The sequence below is a fragment of the Zasmidium cellare genome, assembly GCF_010093935.1.
Source record: "Zasmidium cellare ATCC 36951 unplaced genomic scaffold M409scaffold_1, whole genome shotgun sequence".
Taxonomy (NCBI): domain Eukaryota; kingdom Fungi; phylum Ascomycota; class Dothideomycetes; order Mycosphaerellales; family Mycosphaerellaceae; genus Zasmidium; species Zasmidium cellare.
In genome coordinates, this window is record NW_022986945.1 from 1,217,089 (window position 1) to 1,232,786 (window position 15,698).

General features: G+C 53.6%; 4 protein-coding genes across 4 annotated transcripts; 2 read left to right on the forward strand and 2 right to left on the reverse strand.

The window, feature by feature from the left end:
* Positions 1–2: 2 nt before the first annotated feature.
* Positions 3–545, forward strand: M409DRAFT_48777 (uncharacterized protein; the record flags this gene model as incomplete). The annotated part of the gene is made up of 2 exons (XM_033811039.1): positions 3–333; positions 493–545. The coding sequence occupies 2 exons, from the start codon at positions 3–5 to the stop codon at positions 543–545; spliced, it is 384 nt and encodes a 127-aa protein (XP_033674751.1).
* A 5,199-nt stretch (positions 546–5,744) lies between these two features.
* Positions 5,745–7,438, reverse strand: M409DRAFT_62098 (uncharacterized protein; the record flags this gene model as incomplete). Its single annotated transcript, XM_033815017.1, has 3 exons — positions 5,745–5,776; positions 5,840–7,276; positions 7,342–7,438. The coding sequence occupies 3 exons, from the start codon at positions 7,436–7,438 to the stop codon at positions 5,745–5,747; spliced, it is 1,566 nt and encodes a 521-aa protein (XP_033674752.1).
* Positions 7,439–8,149: 711 nt separating this feature from the next.
* On the reverse strand, positions 8,150–13,257 carry M409DRAFT_62099 (uncharacterized protein; the record flags this gene model as incomplete). The annotated part of the gene is made up of 8 exons (XM_033815018.1): positions 8,150–10,283; positions 11,089–11,527; positions 11,578–11,770; positions 11,824–12,753; positions 12,804–12,921; positions 12,975–13,073; positions 13,130–13,146; positions 13,210–13,257. 8 exons carry the CDS (start codon positions 13,255–13,257, stop codon positions 8,150–8,152), a joined length of 3,978 nt encoding a protein of 1,325 aa, XP_033674753.1.
* A 1,438-nt stretch (positions 13,258–14,695) lies between these two features.
* M409DRAFT_48780 (uncharacterized protein) lies at positions 14,696–15,488 on the forward strand (the record flags this gene model as incomplete). Its single annotated transcript, XM_033811040.1, has 5 exons — positions 14,696–14,819; positions 14,907–15,006; positions 15,088–15,133; positions 15,229–15,376; positions 15,439–15,488. 5 exons carry the CDS (start codon positions 14,696–14,698, stop codon positions 15,486–15,488), a joined length of 468 nt encoding a protein of 155 aa, XP_033674754.1.
* Positions 15,489–15,698: the final 210 nt, after the last annotated feature.

Consider the following 15,698-nt stretch of genomic DNA (forward strand, 5'->3'; position numbering starts at 1 on the left):
CCATGTCCGTCGGAAGCAGACTGCTGCGTCTGCCGCCCGAGTTGCGCGATGCCGTCTACCACTTCGTCGCGCTGGACGACCGACTCGCCTTTGCCGACCACATCCGGAGACCGCCGTTGCTGCGCACATGCAAGCAGTTGCGCCAGGAATACGCCAGTATCTTCTTCGCTCATGAATTTGTTGTCTTCGACGCATATTATCCCGAGACCGATTGGTGGTCGCTCGTCGGAGGAAAGTCAGCCAAAATGGACCTCTTCGGCCGCGCTCGCTTCATCGACATGGCTGGCTTCTGCAACAGTCTTGCAGGTGCCCAGAGACATTGCCAGAAATACTGTGAGCGTTCTGTCGGCTCTCGCACGAAGCGCCGCCATGGGATCATGACAATGTCCATTAACGGCTGCCCCAGGCATTGGATGTGGATTTGTCCGGATTAACAGCTCGCGAAGGACGGAATGTTTGCAACGGCTCTCCAGAATGTCTGACCATCTCCAGGTAATCCGTTGACTGAGGAAGAAGTAACAACCGGAGGCCGTGGGGCTTGTTGATCAAAAGAGGCAGGAGCGAACCTCACTTCTTTCCGGCTCCGCCCAGCCAGGCGTCTTCAGCCTCATTCGACTTCCGTCGTCACACGCCGACCGACGGCACACCAAGAACAACATCGCAACTGGCTCTACGTTCGGCTCCCCCAGCAATCGACTTGTCTTCCTTCGACCGGGTTGTCATGATGCTGGAGCAAAGGCGACGATGTCTCAAAGCCTTGGGCGGCATACAAGATCTTTGACATCTCGAGCATAGGGCCACTCCGTCTCCAGTTCATCGACAGGCGTTGTTGGGCTGGAAACACATTCCGACCATACCAAAGGCAACTCCAGTAACCGGAGTAGGCTCGATGCCCGATCCTGGCAGACTTCTTCGGTGATTGTCTTCTGGACCCAGATGAACAAATGCCGTCGGTTGCCTTCTTGCGGCGCATTCCACTTCATGTTAATGGATGACATGTCGGTTATGAAGGTTGTGGCGATTGCAAAAGACGAGACACATGCAAAAACGATCGTCGATCAGTAAGGTCTAAACCAGCTATGTTGCTTGCTTATTTGACGACGACTGCTGAGCAGCACGCTTTTGAATTTCTACCCTCTTCGCCCCTGTCTACGGGTACTTTCCCACCGCTGTATCCGCCATCACCTCTCCCTACTCTCGCACACATTCTTGCGTTCGATCTTCGTCGAATATGGACAAAACTTCTATCGAACGCGTCAGCACACTGCGATTCTTTTGTACACATTCACATTTGCGACCATCGGATATCTGCAGGTGTACTCCTCAGCCGGACTAATCCTGAAGAGTGACCACAGGCCCGGATGTCGCGCATCCAGCTACCATCCCCAGCAAGGCTGACCGGGCAATGACAAGCCACGCGCCGGCCACGAGTCATCAGTCTTGTCCGGTCCCTTTGGTGTGGCGTGAGCCAGAAATGAGAAGCGCACGAACTCGACAAGTGTTTCACGAGCTTATAAACAAGCAAGTCCAGAACGCAGAGCGCATGGAAACGGCCCGCTTGCAATAGCGAGTCCTGTTGCAACGATGTCGAGAGTCTCACTATCGTTGCGACTATCGAATCGAGCTCGGGAAAGTACATGTCTCAATCAAGAGTGTCGGGCCCGAGCATGTCATGTTTGGTATCGGCCTTCCGAGAACGAATGATTCTTTCTAGAATGCGGAGATGTGCAAGGGCCCTCCCTGGAAAGCTGTCCTCGAGGGACTATGGTCATCTGGTATGCCCTCGCGAAGTCAATGTCTGAGCCGCAGGGAGCCCCCATTCCCTGCGTTCTAGAAGGCTGGTTGTTTCATGCTTCGACAAGGCCCACGACTACTCCTCTTGGCGACATGCTGAGTTGCATCAAGACGGTGGTTGGAGTGTGGAATGACCGGACAAGAGGAGGATTCCTCCTTTGAGCAAGTGCAGCGACAACATTCGTGCTTTCGCGTCAGCAGCGTCTCAGAACACGCGTTTGATGCTGCGATCGTTAGAGCATAATCTCGGCAGTTGCACAGCAGGATTCGACCTCTGCTTTGTCGTGGAGTATCTGAAGTCTTGATAACAGAACATGTCTAACAAGCCGGGAGTACTCTCGCTTTCAGCGCCAGCACTGGGAAAGACCCCGTCAATGTGTGGACCAGTGTCACCGTCGTTGCTCTTACCGCCAATCCACTCGTCCAGGTTTAGGCACTGTAACCTTGGCAGATCGAGATTGCAGCCGCTACGTCGCAGCCTACACTTTCACGACTCACGTCGGTCTCCTGTTTGCAATGCACTTGAATCAAGTGTGCCTCGCAAACTCCTTTGGCAGAATCCGAGAGACATGTACAGGTGCGCTCGCAAGGTGACCCAGACTGAAGCGCACTGGATCGTCACAAGCTCTCCGTTGTATCCATCTGACTTAGGTAACGCAGCATGTTTCAAAGCTTGCTGTTCTAGAGAACTGCGTACCTCGAACTCGGTATGACGGGCCTCAGTTCCTGCGAAACAGCGAATGACCTAGCGCTCTCGTGCTTCAGGGCTGATGTGTCGATGTTCGAGTCGAGGCAACATCGCCGTCCGAACGTAGCCGCAGGCGTTAGTGTCGCTCTCTTCCAAGCGCGACTCCGACAACGAAGTTGATCTTTTGGCGACACTAGATCTACCTTTCAGGGGATGTCGTGGGGTGCCCTGGTATGCATGCACCTGCCTGGACCTGGTCTAATTCCCCTGGTGACCAGGCTCTTTGTACCTCTATCCAGCTATCTAGCTGGCTCAGGCCTCACCCTTGGCAGGTTCCCGAAGAGGCAAAGAAGGAGGCGCGAGAATACACAGCAGCCTTGCTCCTCGACCTCGCAAGGAAGTCGTGGTCAATATCTCATCTCGAAGTTTGAAGCAAGGACAGCCATTCTCACGCCCTAGTTTCGAAGAGGCTTGATGTCAGTACCACAGATGACAGAAGCTTGTCGTTTCCGGCGCTCTGGAGCATCTGAGGGTTACTGACGTTTGTTACCGCCAGTGCAGGCCCTATTGCACCCAATCAGCGCCATGCACGCCGCTACCCCTGAGAGGGCAAGTCGATGTGCGCACTCTCTCCCTGGTCTCATCAGCCTCGATTCACCACCAGGCCCCGTCAACTCCAGCCTAGACTTCCCTTCGTATGACCGTCCCTGGCAGCTCATCATCTGAAGAGTTGAGCTGCCCTATTGACATCCTGGAAAATCGCTCTGATTGGTCGCTGTCACACGAGGACAGCTTCGAGAAACGTGCACGCAAGAGATATCGACTTCTGGGATGTCTTGGAGCGCGAAAAGAAATTGCTACACTCAGGAGACTCGTCCATCCAATGTTCGCCCCGGTCGTCGAAATCTTGCCCTCTTCTGCCCGCTGGCATATGCGACGAGACGAGAACACTTCGAATACGCTGACCCTGCCGTCTCTCACGGCCCGCGATGGGTATCTCCCTCACCCATACCGTCATATCTTGGCTCTCCCCTCGACCATTCGACGTACCCTCGTGGTCTACTGCACCTTCCTCGACAACCCATGCAGACAACGGACCTGGCAGGAAGGTGGCATGCAACACCGTCATCTCCCTCGCCGCCCTGCGTGACTTACCTCCCCTGATCCTCAAGGGGCGCACACGTCCTCACCGTTACCTGTACTCTGGTACCTCCCATCAGGATCGAACGTACGGTACCCTCCGCCGGCCCCCGTAGCCACGCGTTGCTCCCTCACCGACAAAGCAAAGGGCATCATCGCATTGTTGATGTTTTGTTGCTGTCGTCACTCATCGCCACAACAACCGGCCGCGTCCGCAAAGGATTTATGCCATGACGCGTTGGAACTTGGAGGCGCCAGGTAGGTACGGTATCACATGCTTTGTCCACCTTCAACTACATCATCTTCGTCATCATCATCTTCGATCATATCCGCTCTCCTTCCTATCCCCTCGTCTTGGCCACGTCTATCCCCTCGTCTTCGCCTCTTCAACCACTGACATCGCATCTACGACTCTCTTCTTCTTCTTCGCCTCCACCCCCTCGGAAAGAATGCTGTCATACGCCTCAACACCCCTTGAAGACATGACGGCATTTTGGAGTGAGATGACTTCACTCGCTGACCGTTCACTGGGGCTTTTGCTATTCCTATCAAAATTTGAAGAATTATGACTTCATTCCACGGAGGATCGACAGTTCGATTGACTGCTTTCTCGGCGCTCGCTGTTCCTACCGACGACTCCTCACCAGGCTATGGTGTTTGCCACTTTCACGACCACGGCATCCTCGACAGAGGTGCTGAGTATACGAAATCCCTTCACAACACACCCTCCCCTCCTCCCCCTGGAACAGGAGGCTGTTCAGAATGTCCTCCCTTCCCTTGTCCTCGACCGACCCCTTCTAACCCTTACAGCATCTGATCACACCAACGACCTGGGCAGACGTCACTACAGAGATCCTCCCTACGATACTCCATACAGAGCGTTTAGTTCGCCACAATATGACGAAAGACCGACCACGCCTGCCGACGGAGGAGATTCGCCCCCTGATGGACCGCCGGGTGGAGGAAAAGGAGGACCGGGTTCGTTACTAGTTGCCTCGATGTTTCATCTCCTGGCTCGATACCAGGAGGAAGACAGAATCTTTCGACGAGGTTAGATGTGGGCTGCTGGGGGGCTGGGTATCCATTCACTCACCACATCCTGACATGACGTCAATCTTCACATGCTCACATGTCAAAGAGGTCCTTCATTCTAAAAGGAGAAATCTTCGAAGCGCTCGTTACGACTTCCTTGCTCTCCGCCCTCTCCGCCTGCTTTCATCATGTTGCATGGAGCCGAAGTTCCTCTGTCATTCACTCACCACCTCCTGAGATGACGTCAGTTTTCCTACTTTCACGTGTCAATCTACAGTACGTTTCACAAGTCGAAGTCGATCACGCTTGCCGAACACTGTGGCACTATCTCACAACCTTACGACGTGAACTACAAGGCGAATCAACAACCAAACCACCCCAAAAGTCACAGTCCACATAAACCACACCGACGACAACGACAAAACCTCAAAGTCTAATTCACATCATCCAATGTAAAAAATCTTGCTTTAAAACTTACGACATCTACCTATAGCAGAGCAAGCAGGGAGGGAGGAAGGCTTGGCAGTTCAATTTTCAGTACAGACAGAAGCGACAGTCGAGGGGAAGAAACGTGAAACCCCCCAAACTTCTTTCGAGCACGCAACTCATAGAGTAGACGGACGGATACTCACTACACACAACAACTCAAAAAGTCATAGTATAGTTCATGATTCTTCTCATCTTCCTATTCTGTACTCATTCGCACGCTATGTAGTAAGACTCAATGCGGGAATCTAATGAAGAAGGAAAATGAGCACCGTCATCAGTCGCTTGCCGTGCCAGACCTGACTCCAATTCCCCATCATCACCACCACCATGATCCGTGCTCCATGTAAGCCCACCAGAAAGCAGAAAAAAGAATTCCATAATGCATCGTGTCAATCATTAATGAGAAAACCACCACCTCCGCGCAGGCGCAAGAAAACGCCACACGTACGTCGTGAAAAAGAAGCTCCCGCTGTGCATGTCGTTTAAACAGCCATGCTCTCTAGTCCCGTATCATATTGTGGAAGAAGCGGAGGATCAAGTCGCGGAGATCGTCCCGGCGAGGGCGTTCCATGATGGGGCGCAAAGGGGGACCCGAGGACGTCTAGCTCAGATCCACATTGAACTCCCAGTTCTCTGTTTGTAAAGTCAGCTTTCTATGAACCACATTCCCATCACTTTCATTCCGGATCGACTCACGTTCTTTCAAGTTCTTCGCCGTATCATCCAGCAGGATAATCCGCCGCCGATTGCAATACGACGTCTTGTCCATCATCTCCACCTTGAGACCCGCGAGGCTCTCGACCGGCTTCTCGAACATCTCCGACAAGTTCTCGACCGCCATCTCCAGATCCTTCTGGTTCTCCTCGAAGATCTCGGTTTGGTTGTTGCGAGCGAGGTAGTATGCGAATGCGTACGTCCACTTGAGCGTTTGCCGGCATTGCTGCAGCGCTTGCGATGCGTTTTCAAGGAATTGCACCTCGATCCAAGAGAGTCCGGACTGGTTCTGAAGTAGGGTCATTTTCTTCTCCGTCTTAAAGTAGATGTCCCGATCCAGACGAGCAGACTGCTCGTGGTTCGCGTAGCGATTGTAGTAGTGCAGGTATCGCTCAAGCGATTGCCGGCTCTTGGCCTGAGCATCTCGCGCATCGGTACCGCTCTTCTCCTCGAACCGATTGCAATTATACCAGCTCGTGCCATGCTCTGACCACACTCCCATACACATCCAGCAGAATTCATGCCTGCACTTTCGACAAGTCATGTGATTGCATCCGCCGTTCTTCTCGATCGTGGAATTGCACTTGGGACACTCCTTTGTGTTCGCCGAAATCCAATTCGCAGTCTCGCTGTCGTCTTCGCACTTCTTCAGCCACTTCTTCACCAGTGAGCACGGGCAAGGTTGATGGTCGGCGAGTGTGCAGCCGAAGCAGAAGTCGTGTTTGCAGTCACAGTGAACGGTAGGGACGATGCGGCCGAGATCACGCTTCTTCACGCCGCATTCCACTGCGTAGACGCATTCAGGTGCGGGGCACCACTTCAGGTTGTCCTTGTCGTCCACGTATGTGCGCATGAGGAGCTCGTGGTATCGGTCGGTGAGGTCGGATGTGACAAGCAGATCCAGTGACTTGGAGTCCACAATCTTATTGCAGCCATCACCAGGGCACTTGATCCGCGCCGCCTCACCCTCTTCCCGAATCTTCTGACCCAGGTATTGTCGGTAGCAGTTGATACAGAAGCGATGTCCACACTTCATGGCAAAGCTCTGCAGACCCGGCTCATCCTCGCAGCAGATATCACACGCAAAGCCATCGATAGTCTCAATCCGAGGTGGGTCCCTCGCAGTATCTTGTCCCAAACCAGCCTTCTCCAGCACCTCCTCCTGGTTGTCCATGTACTGCTCAATCAGCCGCTCCTTATTCCACCTCGCGAATCGTAATAGTATGGCCGTCTGTTCATGTGGTTGCTCGAGCAGCGTAGCCACCTCAGCCACCTGCTTGTCCTGCTGTGCCTGAATGTCCTCGGGGCTGTACACCTTGAAGTCGACCTCGAATGCCTTCCTCTGTGGTTTCAGATCCTTGTCCTGAGTATCGAAGGCGCCCTCGTCTGCGAACTCATCGTCTAGGTCAACGTCCGAGTCTGATGTCATTGTCAGTCAGTCAGTCACGCGAGGCTTTGTCATAGAGCAAGACTGCAAAACTTACCGGCCGCCCCGAAATCCACACTGCTATCGGCATCATTCAGATCCAGGTCCATGTCCTCGGAGGACACCTGGCTATTGAAATCATCGTCGGAATCCATGGGCTTATCAGAGGCGAGCGTCTGTGGAGTAGCCGGCAGCGCGGCGGCGTCCACAAGTTGTGCCGAGTCTGGGTGGGCGGTCTTACTCGCCTTGCGGTGGGTGCAGGAGTCGGGCGAGTTCTCGAGGGCGGGCGCCGTGGTGGTGGTGGTGGTGGTGGTGTCCAACTTCCTCTTGCGAGTCGTCGGCGGAGGCGTGGTGACGGAGTTGCAGTGCGCGAGCTGCTTGGAAAGCAACCCGGCGAGTGGTAGAAGGGGGGGAGGGAAGGTGGCGGTGAGTGAGTGACTGGGCGGGCGGTGGTCGGTTCTGGCAAGGCAGCAAACGACAAGAGTCACAGTCGGCGTGTGCTGTGGCGGCGGAGGGCAGCTGATGTTGCAAGAGGGAGATGTAAGGCACCCTATGACACCCAAGGCCCCGACCCTGCTGCTGACATAAGGCACCCGCTGCACGGATCCGGGTGAATGACGAACAAAGAAGGCCCAACCGCAGATATGCGGGCCAAGCGAAGCGGACAAGAAGGTGGGCGAGTGTATGTCTTGTTTGTTGCAGAGTCTTTCAGGAACATGTATGTATGTATTTAAAGACCTCGCAACTTGCACTTTACTTAAGAGGCGTCTCTGTCGGGAAGCTGCCTGCAGAAACACGCCGAATGCGGCGATAGCGCTGAGTCTATTCACTCACGACGCGCTAGTGGAGAAACACGCAGCGTTCATTCACTCATCCTCATCAGACTCCTCCTCCTCGCTGTCGTCCTCGTCATCCTCGCAAAGCACTTTCACCAGTTGCTCCGTGTCCTTTCTAATAGCCACTAACTGCTCGCTCGCCGTACTCCGCTCGTCGTTCCACCATTTCTCAAACCCGTCCGGCTCAATCAGGTCGTTCGTAGCAAGGGCATTCGACAGGAAAAGCATCATCTTCTCGCCTTGAGCGCGATGCGTGAGATCTGTCTGAATGAACAGCAGAAACTCTGCTTGTTCATCTTCCTCATCTGATGACACGCAACCCTTCACCAGACGATTGTACTCTGGAAACAGCGTCGCAGCAGCATCCTTGGGCGACTTGCCGCTCTCGATGAGGTTCGCAACTCGTTTGTTGAAGGCCACCGCCAGAGCTCGTCGAACTTGCTTGTCTTCAGCATTAGCCGTCAACCGCATGCTCTTCAGCTCGAGTTGCATGGTGTCAGGATCTGTGCCCTTCTTCATGTCGTCGAACAAGCTGTTGACGGCTTCGCGGTGGAATTCCTGCACGCTGCTCTTATTCTCGCCACTCTCCTCTGAGTCAATCGATGCAAAGCTGTCACTCCTCGTCGATCCAGCTCGTGCGTGGGATGGTTCGTAGTCGTCCTCATCGTCTTCGTCCGAGTCAAATGTCGAGATGTCGTCAACGGTGAGATCCATATTCTGGAGACCAACGAGTAATGCTTCCGCCACCTCTTCTTCCTCATCCTCGTCGAACTGCATGTGATAGCCGATTCCATCCTCACCAACAATCTTCGGATCTGCAGGCACCTGGACAACCTCGTCTTTCTCGTAACCCCGCTTCCTCTTGAGCGTCGTCACTCTTCGATCGCCAGATACTGTAGTTCCATCCGACACCTTCGCGCCGTACGAGATCAACGCACCCTGGTCGATCTTACAGCGCTTGCCAATGGAGGCTTCGTTCGCAATGACGGCCTTTTCGATGATCGTGTCATCGTCAATACGTGCATCATCCCAAATGTAAGCACCATCAATCTTCACCCTGCTGCCAATCACACATCTCCGTCCGATCACACTGTTTGTGATATTCGAATGATCACCCACCGACGTAGCCTTTCCCAAAACGCAGTTCCGGCCAACATTGCTGGACCTCGCCAACACAACTCCCTCTTCACGATACACACTCCCCTTGTGAAGCTGGAACGTCTGGCCGGCCACTAGGTTCGTGTCTGGCGTGAGAGGATACGTCCACCTCGAGACAACATCCCTGCTGATCGCATCATATGCCTGCAGATTCTTGACTCTGGCCGCATACTCCTCCGCAACAATGTGTGTGTGAATCGTAAGCTGGAACGTCTCGAAGTCCTTGAGAATGCCGTAGAGAAACCCCCGTCTGGGCAATTGCCAGTCGAAGTTGTCCGTATACTGCGCCAGCACATTCGGCGTGCAAATATCAATCCCACAATCGATCAGATCCTCACGCACATCCAGATCCACATGGTCTTTCAGAACTTCTCCTGGAACATCCAGCATCGGACTCTGTCCCGGTCGAATCTGCTCGTAATGCACACACCTGCCCGTGTCCTGATCAATCACAAAAGTCGGTCGCATATGCGTTGGTTTCGTCCGATGGTTCTCCCCCGCTTCACGCAGCACCATCGTCATGATCGCATTCTTATTCTTCTCCCTCCTCGCGCGATGAGCGGCTAGTGCGCCCTCTAGAGAGATATTCGCCACAACATCGCCATACACGCAGATGAAGTCACTCACGATCAATCCCTTCTGATCCAGATCCCGCATGCAGTCACCAACGGACCTCGATGTCGAGCGAATAATTTCCAGCGAGAAAGGCGCCGTGTTGCTTAGCCATTTCGAGTTTTGGAGATACTCCTCGACCGTATCTGTGTGGTTGCCGCAGTACAAGAAAACCTCTTCGGCGCCAGACCCTGCGAGGAATTCTAAGGTGTACTCGATGAGTGGCGTGTTCGCTAGAGGAAGGAGACACCGCGGCCGCTCGAGGGTGAAGGGATTGAATCGAGTCTCAAAGGAGTCGCATAGTACCACCGCCTGGAGAGGTTCCTGTCTTTCCTCTTCTCCGCCCTTCTTGTCTTTGGCGCCTCCGCCGCCTTTCTTGCCCTTTGGCGGCATGCTGTCCGTGCGGGTGAGTTGGCCTTGGGGATGCACAAGCAGAAATTGTAGGTCAGCCGCCTAGATGGAAGAGTTGATCGATGACTCGCAGTCAAATACCGTTTTCGGAGTACGGAATTGAGTCTGCAAGCTGTTAATAAGTTCGGCCGGTCGAGAGTGGTGACTTTTGAAGTCGCAGTCCAGACTTGAAGTTCTCAAAGGTTCGACTCACAGCGCCAAGACGGCGCACGGCCCTCTTCTGCAATGCGCTAGCCTACATGTACAGCATGCGAGACTCAATCTATTCTCCTTGTGAACGTATTGGAGTTACTTATAAGACTAAGTATACGACTTGACATTAGAATGAGACACGAACGGTTCTTAATTCTCTCCTCGCATTGAAGACTCTCGTAAGAGCCTCTCTACCTACTACCCTTCAAACTTCCTAGGTAGCACTCCCTTGTCCCAACTAGCACCCAGTACCCAGCACCGATTCATCAGATCCAGTCAAGCAACTAGATCCAGCTATAACAAAGCAGAAAGACGCAGAAAATGCACCACATCTCCTCGCTTCTCTGAAATCCACCCAAAAGAATCCGTTCCACCTGCTGGAAAAGGGGGAAAGTGTCTCCGTTTGACCTCAAAAAATCTCAAGGTATCTACATATGTACGGAAAGCACACAGGGGGGGAGATAGATGCGATGGTAAATCACTCATCGAAATAGCGCAGATCATCTCGTCACCGCGGCGGCCGCTGCTGCATGTGCTGTGGTGGCATCTGTTGTTGCATGTGCGGCATCCCAGGACCCGGCGGTGGAGGCGCATACATTGGTCGCTTCGCATCTTGCATCTCGGGAGGTCCACCAGATATCTCGTTTATGCCTCTTCGCTGAGGTGCACCTGCCATTGGGGGTCCTCGTTGATGGGGCGGCATTACAAGATTACCCGGCGGTCCAGGCTGAGGTGCGTATACGTGTTGAGGCATGTTCGGCTGACCGTACGGCTGATTCGCCATATATGGATCGTCTGTCAGGTTGCTTGCAGACGGCGAACCGGCGGTGAGTTGATTCGGTGAGTTCCAAGTGCTACCAGTCGCCGGTGACGTGGCTGGTGAGTCCTCGCTCTTTAAGCTCCTCTTGGCTGAATTGAGGGGTGGCGGCATGATCTCCAGTCCTGGAGGTTGCTTCTTCAGGTGGGTTAGATGCTTCTCCAACATGCTCAGCAAGCCCTCCTTGGTAAATGGTTTGGGTAAGACATCGTTCATGCCTGTCCTGCATTAGCTCGAATGAAGATTTGAACCAACCATGTTAGCTTACCATGTTGGAAGTACATCGAGATGTCGTCGCTTCGAATGTTGGAGGTCATCGCAATGATCGGTGTCGTGTTGTCGAATTGTCGTACGAGATGTGTCGCAGATACTCCGTCAAGATTGGGCATGATGATATCCATCAAGACCAGATCATACTTCGAACCAGAATTGAGTTTGTTGACAGCTTCCAGACCGTCAAGCTTCCAAACGTTAGCAAAAGCACGCAGAAGCATCCATACTTTGCAAAACTTACTGCGCTATCGATAGAACAATGAAAAGCGAAAAGGAACTTTCCTCCGATGCGTCTGCATGTCTGGTCGTCTTCCACGAGGAGAATCTGGGGTTGGCGAACCCAGCCAGGGTCCACTTGTGCACTCTTCTTGCGCTGCTCCGGCTGCGGTGCAGGCTGGAAGTTTCCGTCTGTTCCTTTCGATGGCAATGGATAGGGAATGTTATTGATGTGTTCGCTGTACATGGGATCGATTCCTTGTGTGTGGCCGATCGGGTAGACCAGAGTATCGAGATCGTAGCCTGCCGAGCTGGACGAAGCCGCTGAATGAGGTTGCGCTCCTCTGCTTGATGATCGTGTGCCGTTCCGAGCTGCCACGTCTGGCGGCGGTGTTGTGAGATTGTGGTTCATTCGCATAGATGCTTCATTCATCTGCTCCAGATTTCGAGTATTCAGCATATGATCCGCGCTGACTTCGGTAAGGAGCTTGGAGGCATGCTGCAAAGGCGATGCGGGTGGTTCCTCTTCCACTGGTGGCACCGGGGTCGTATTTGAATCTGCGGCTGCGGTTCCGTTCGAGGTTCCGTTGTTCGCTGCTGCAAAGGGATTCGGGTTCACGATCCTACTCTCCCGCCGTCTCTGCGCATCCACAGAGTTCAAAAAGTTCATGACGTATTGCATCACATGCTCGTGGTTGACCACCGTCTTTTGCACCCCAATCACCTCCTGTAAGAGCATGGAGTGATGCATGCTTAGCTCGTTGTATCGTTCCTGTAATTGCTGTAATTGTTGTTGGGTTGCGACCAGTTGCGTGTTCACTAGGTCCATCTGTTGAGTAGGTACGAGCTCATCGCTCATCGCATTGGGTTTCCGCGGTGCAGGTGCTTTTCGCCGAATGTTGTCCAGAGCATCTTTGTTGTTCATCTTGAAGTCGGGATGTTTGAACTCCCAAGCCTGCTGTCGTGTGAGCATTTCCCACCAAAACATACTCCCACAAATCTTACCCCCGGCCCATACGGTGAAGTGCCCCCTTCTTCATTGTTATGCCGCACTTTGTGGAAGTCGTATTTGTTCAACTGCCGCACGAAACTGGCAAAGTTGGAGTGTTTGAAGTGTTTCGGCCTGCCATCCTGTGAGCATATCTCCCCAGCGCTTCGCCTATATCTCCCGCGTACAGTATGTGTTTTGTGAATTTTTCATTCTCCAGCACCACGAACGAATCGCCCTCGTTCCCCCATCTCACCACGCTCTCGTCCTGTGGGCTCTCCAACATCCTGCAGTCATCGTGTCAGCAACGCGCAACGGGGCCCGGCGATCGCATTTCGCATACTTGTAGAGTTTGCGGACCTGCAGCGCGTTAGCATTTCTTCATCATACACACTCTCCCGCGATCTTTCAGGGCACACGTACAAAGTCCGAGGAGTTGTTGGTCCCTTGGCCAGACTGACTGTTATCCATCCTAGCGATAGCGCATCAAATTCTCGTGCGCGAGCGCGCGTTGCCGATGGAAAAGACTCGATTCAGTCGGCGCGTGGTCTGGGGTATCGGGGTCGAGGAGCGCGGGCGGATGGCCGCAGGGTAATGGAAATATGCGAGAGCTATGTCATTTGTGTTTGCGATTCTCGCGGGAATGAAGCCGTGTGGACTGGGCGGCGTCGGTCGATCCAATGCAGTCGCGAAGGGGCGCAGAAGGGGAGAGCAGAGATCCCAAGACGTCCAGACAGGCCGAAACAGTTGCACAAAGAGCGGTAGCGACGTTGTAGGTGAGGAAGAGGTGCGCGCGAGCCACGAGAGTGATGTGAGGTGAGTGAGGGTGGTCGGGGAAGGACAAGGTTTGGAGCGGCGCCAGCAGCAGAGGTGAAGAGGGAAGAGAACAGTGTGTTGTCTCCACGTCCAGTGCGTCAACGCCCACTCCCAAAAACACACCCTGAATGCAAGAATAATCGTGCAGGGGCGATATCTGGGTGATGCGGCGGCAGCGGCGGCGATGGAGAGACAGGCAAGCAGACAGACAAGCAACTTCTTGCACCGACGCACCTCACCTCAGCGCCCCGCCGTCCTTGATCAGTGAAATGCCCGGTTCGGTGGCTGTCGCTCAGCACTCAGAAGCGCTCGCTTGCTCGCTCCTTTGGGCTGATTTGGTCGAGGATCGCCGCGGCTGCATTCCTTGCTTGCCGTGTCCTGGAATTCCCTCCCCGTCTGTCGCCCAAAATGCCACCACCAGCAAGGCTCCTTGCAACCGCCCACTGCGGCGCCCTGGTACTGCCGGTTTGATCTGCTCGCCGCTGCGACCCTTCATCTATCTCCCAAGATCCGCCTGGATACACCCCCTCTCTCCGCTCATCTCTCGCCTCTCCTCCACCACCGCCGGCAGCTGCTATACTCGCCAAAAGCAACACTTGCTATAGGCTAGCGGCCTCGGCTATCTATCCACCAATTGCTCGCCGGCCGATGAGAGAGGATCGCCTGGGAAACTCTCAGCTCCGTTTATCGCGTCATCTCCAATGGGAAGCTCGCTCTGCCCGTTTCGGACTTGCTCACAGCCAAAGCCACATGTGCAGTCACGCGTGGTTGTGGTGGCGAAATGAAGACGCCTCACCCAAATTCACTTTCTTAGCACGCGCCCGCCTTATCACGTGGACCATTCGCGTGCTCATTCCGCCGTGGCTTTCGTGGACTGCGAAGGTGAGCTCTTCCTCCACCTTCGACTCGAGGTCGACGATTGACGTAGAGCTCTGCAGAGCTCGCAAGGTATTTGTAAATCTTGAAGCATCTCAAATCCAGCAGGACGATATAAGTGATTACTATTAAGCATTTCGTCTCATCTTGTACTCGGTTTCCTCGAATACTCCTCTCACTGTCTTCCCAAGCAATCAACTTAACCACATCACTCAAGATGGTCCAAGCAGGCGACCCCATCCCCGAAGTCGAGCTCTTCGAGGGCCCCGAAACCAAAGTCAACCTCGCCAAAGAACTCGCCTCAGGCAAAGGCGTCATCGTCGGTGTTCCTGCAGCGTTCAGTCAGTCTCACCAAGATCTCAGCCTCCACCAACACCAACAGCACAAGATCAAGATCGATCGGATCTAATACACTGTTACACAAACAGGCCCCTCCTGCTCCGCCCGCCACGTCCCCGAATACATCAACTCCAAGAAACTGAAAGATGCCGGCAAAGTCTACGTCGTCTCCGTGAACGATCCTTTCGTGTAAGTCAACATTTAAAGGAGAAAGAGACCGAATACATACCCAATAATACCCTCTCTAACAACAACACTGACGACATACAGCATGAAAGCCTGGGCCGAAGACCTCGACAAAGGAAGCAAAAGCGGCGTAAGTCCCACCTCCACAACCGCCTCCCATCTACCGAGCAACCCCGACCGCCCAACCCCATCATACATATTAAAACCCCCTTCTTCTCCATATAGATCCGCTTCCTCGCCGACCCCTCCGAAGAATTCGGCTCCAAATTGGACGTCCTCTTCCAAGGCCCCGCCGTGTTTGGCGACAAGAGGTACAAGAGACATGCGATTGTCACGGAGGATGGGAAGGTCAAGTCGGTGCATATTGAGCCTGGTATGTTTATCTTCATCAATAATTCCACCAACACATATAGGCTGATGAGGCTGGGTTATTAGATAACACGGGTGTGAATGAGAGTGCCGCTGAGAAGGTCATTGGTGCTTAGAAGAAGTACCACGACGACGATGACGATAGATAAAGAAGGTTTGGAAGTGAGAGTAGTTGGACAAGTTGAATGACAGTTCAAAGTCGTTGAGCAGGACTGTCTTTTTACACTACATACAACAACGACAACAACAATGCTCTATGCTAAAATGACGCCCGAACCCCGTTTCATCATCACCAGCAACAACAAACGCCGAATCGTCGTCCCTTG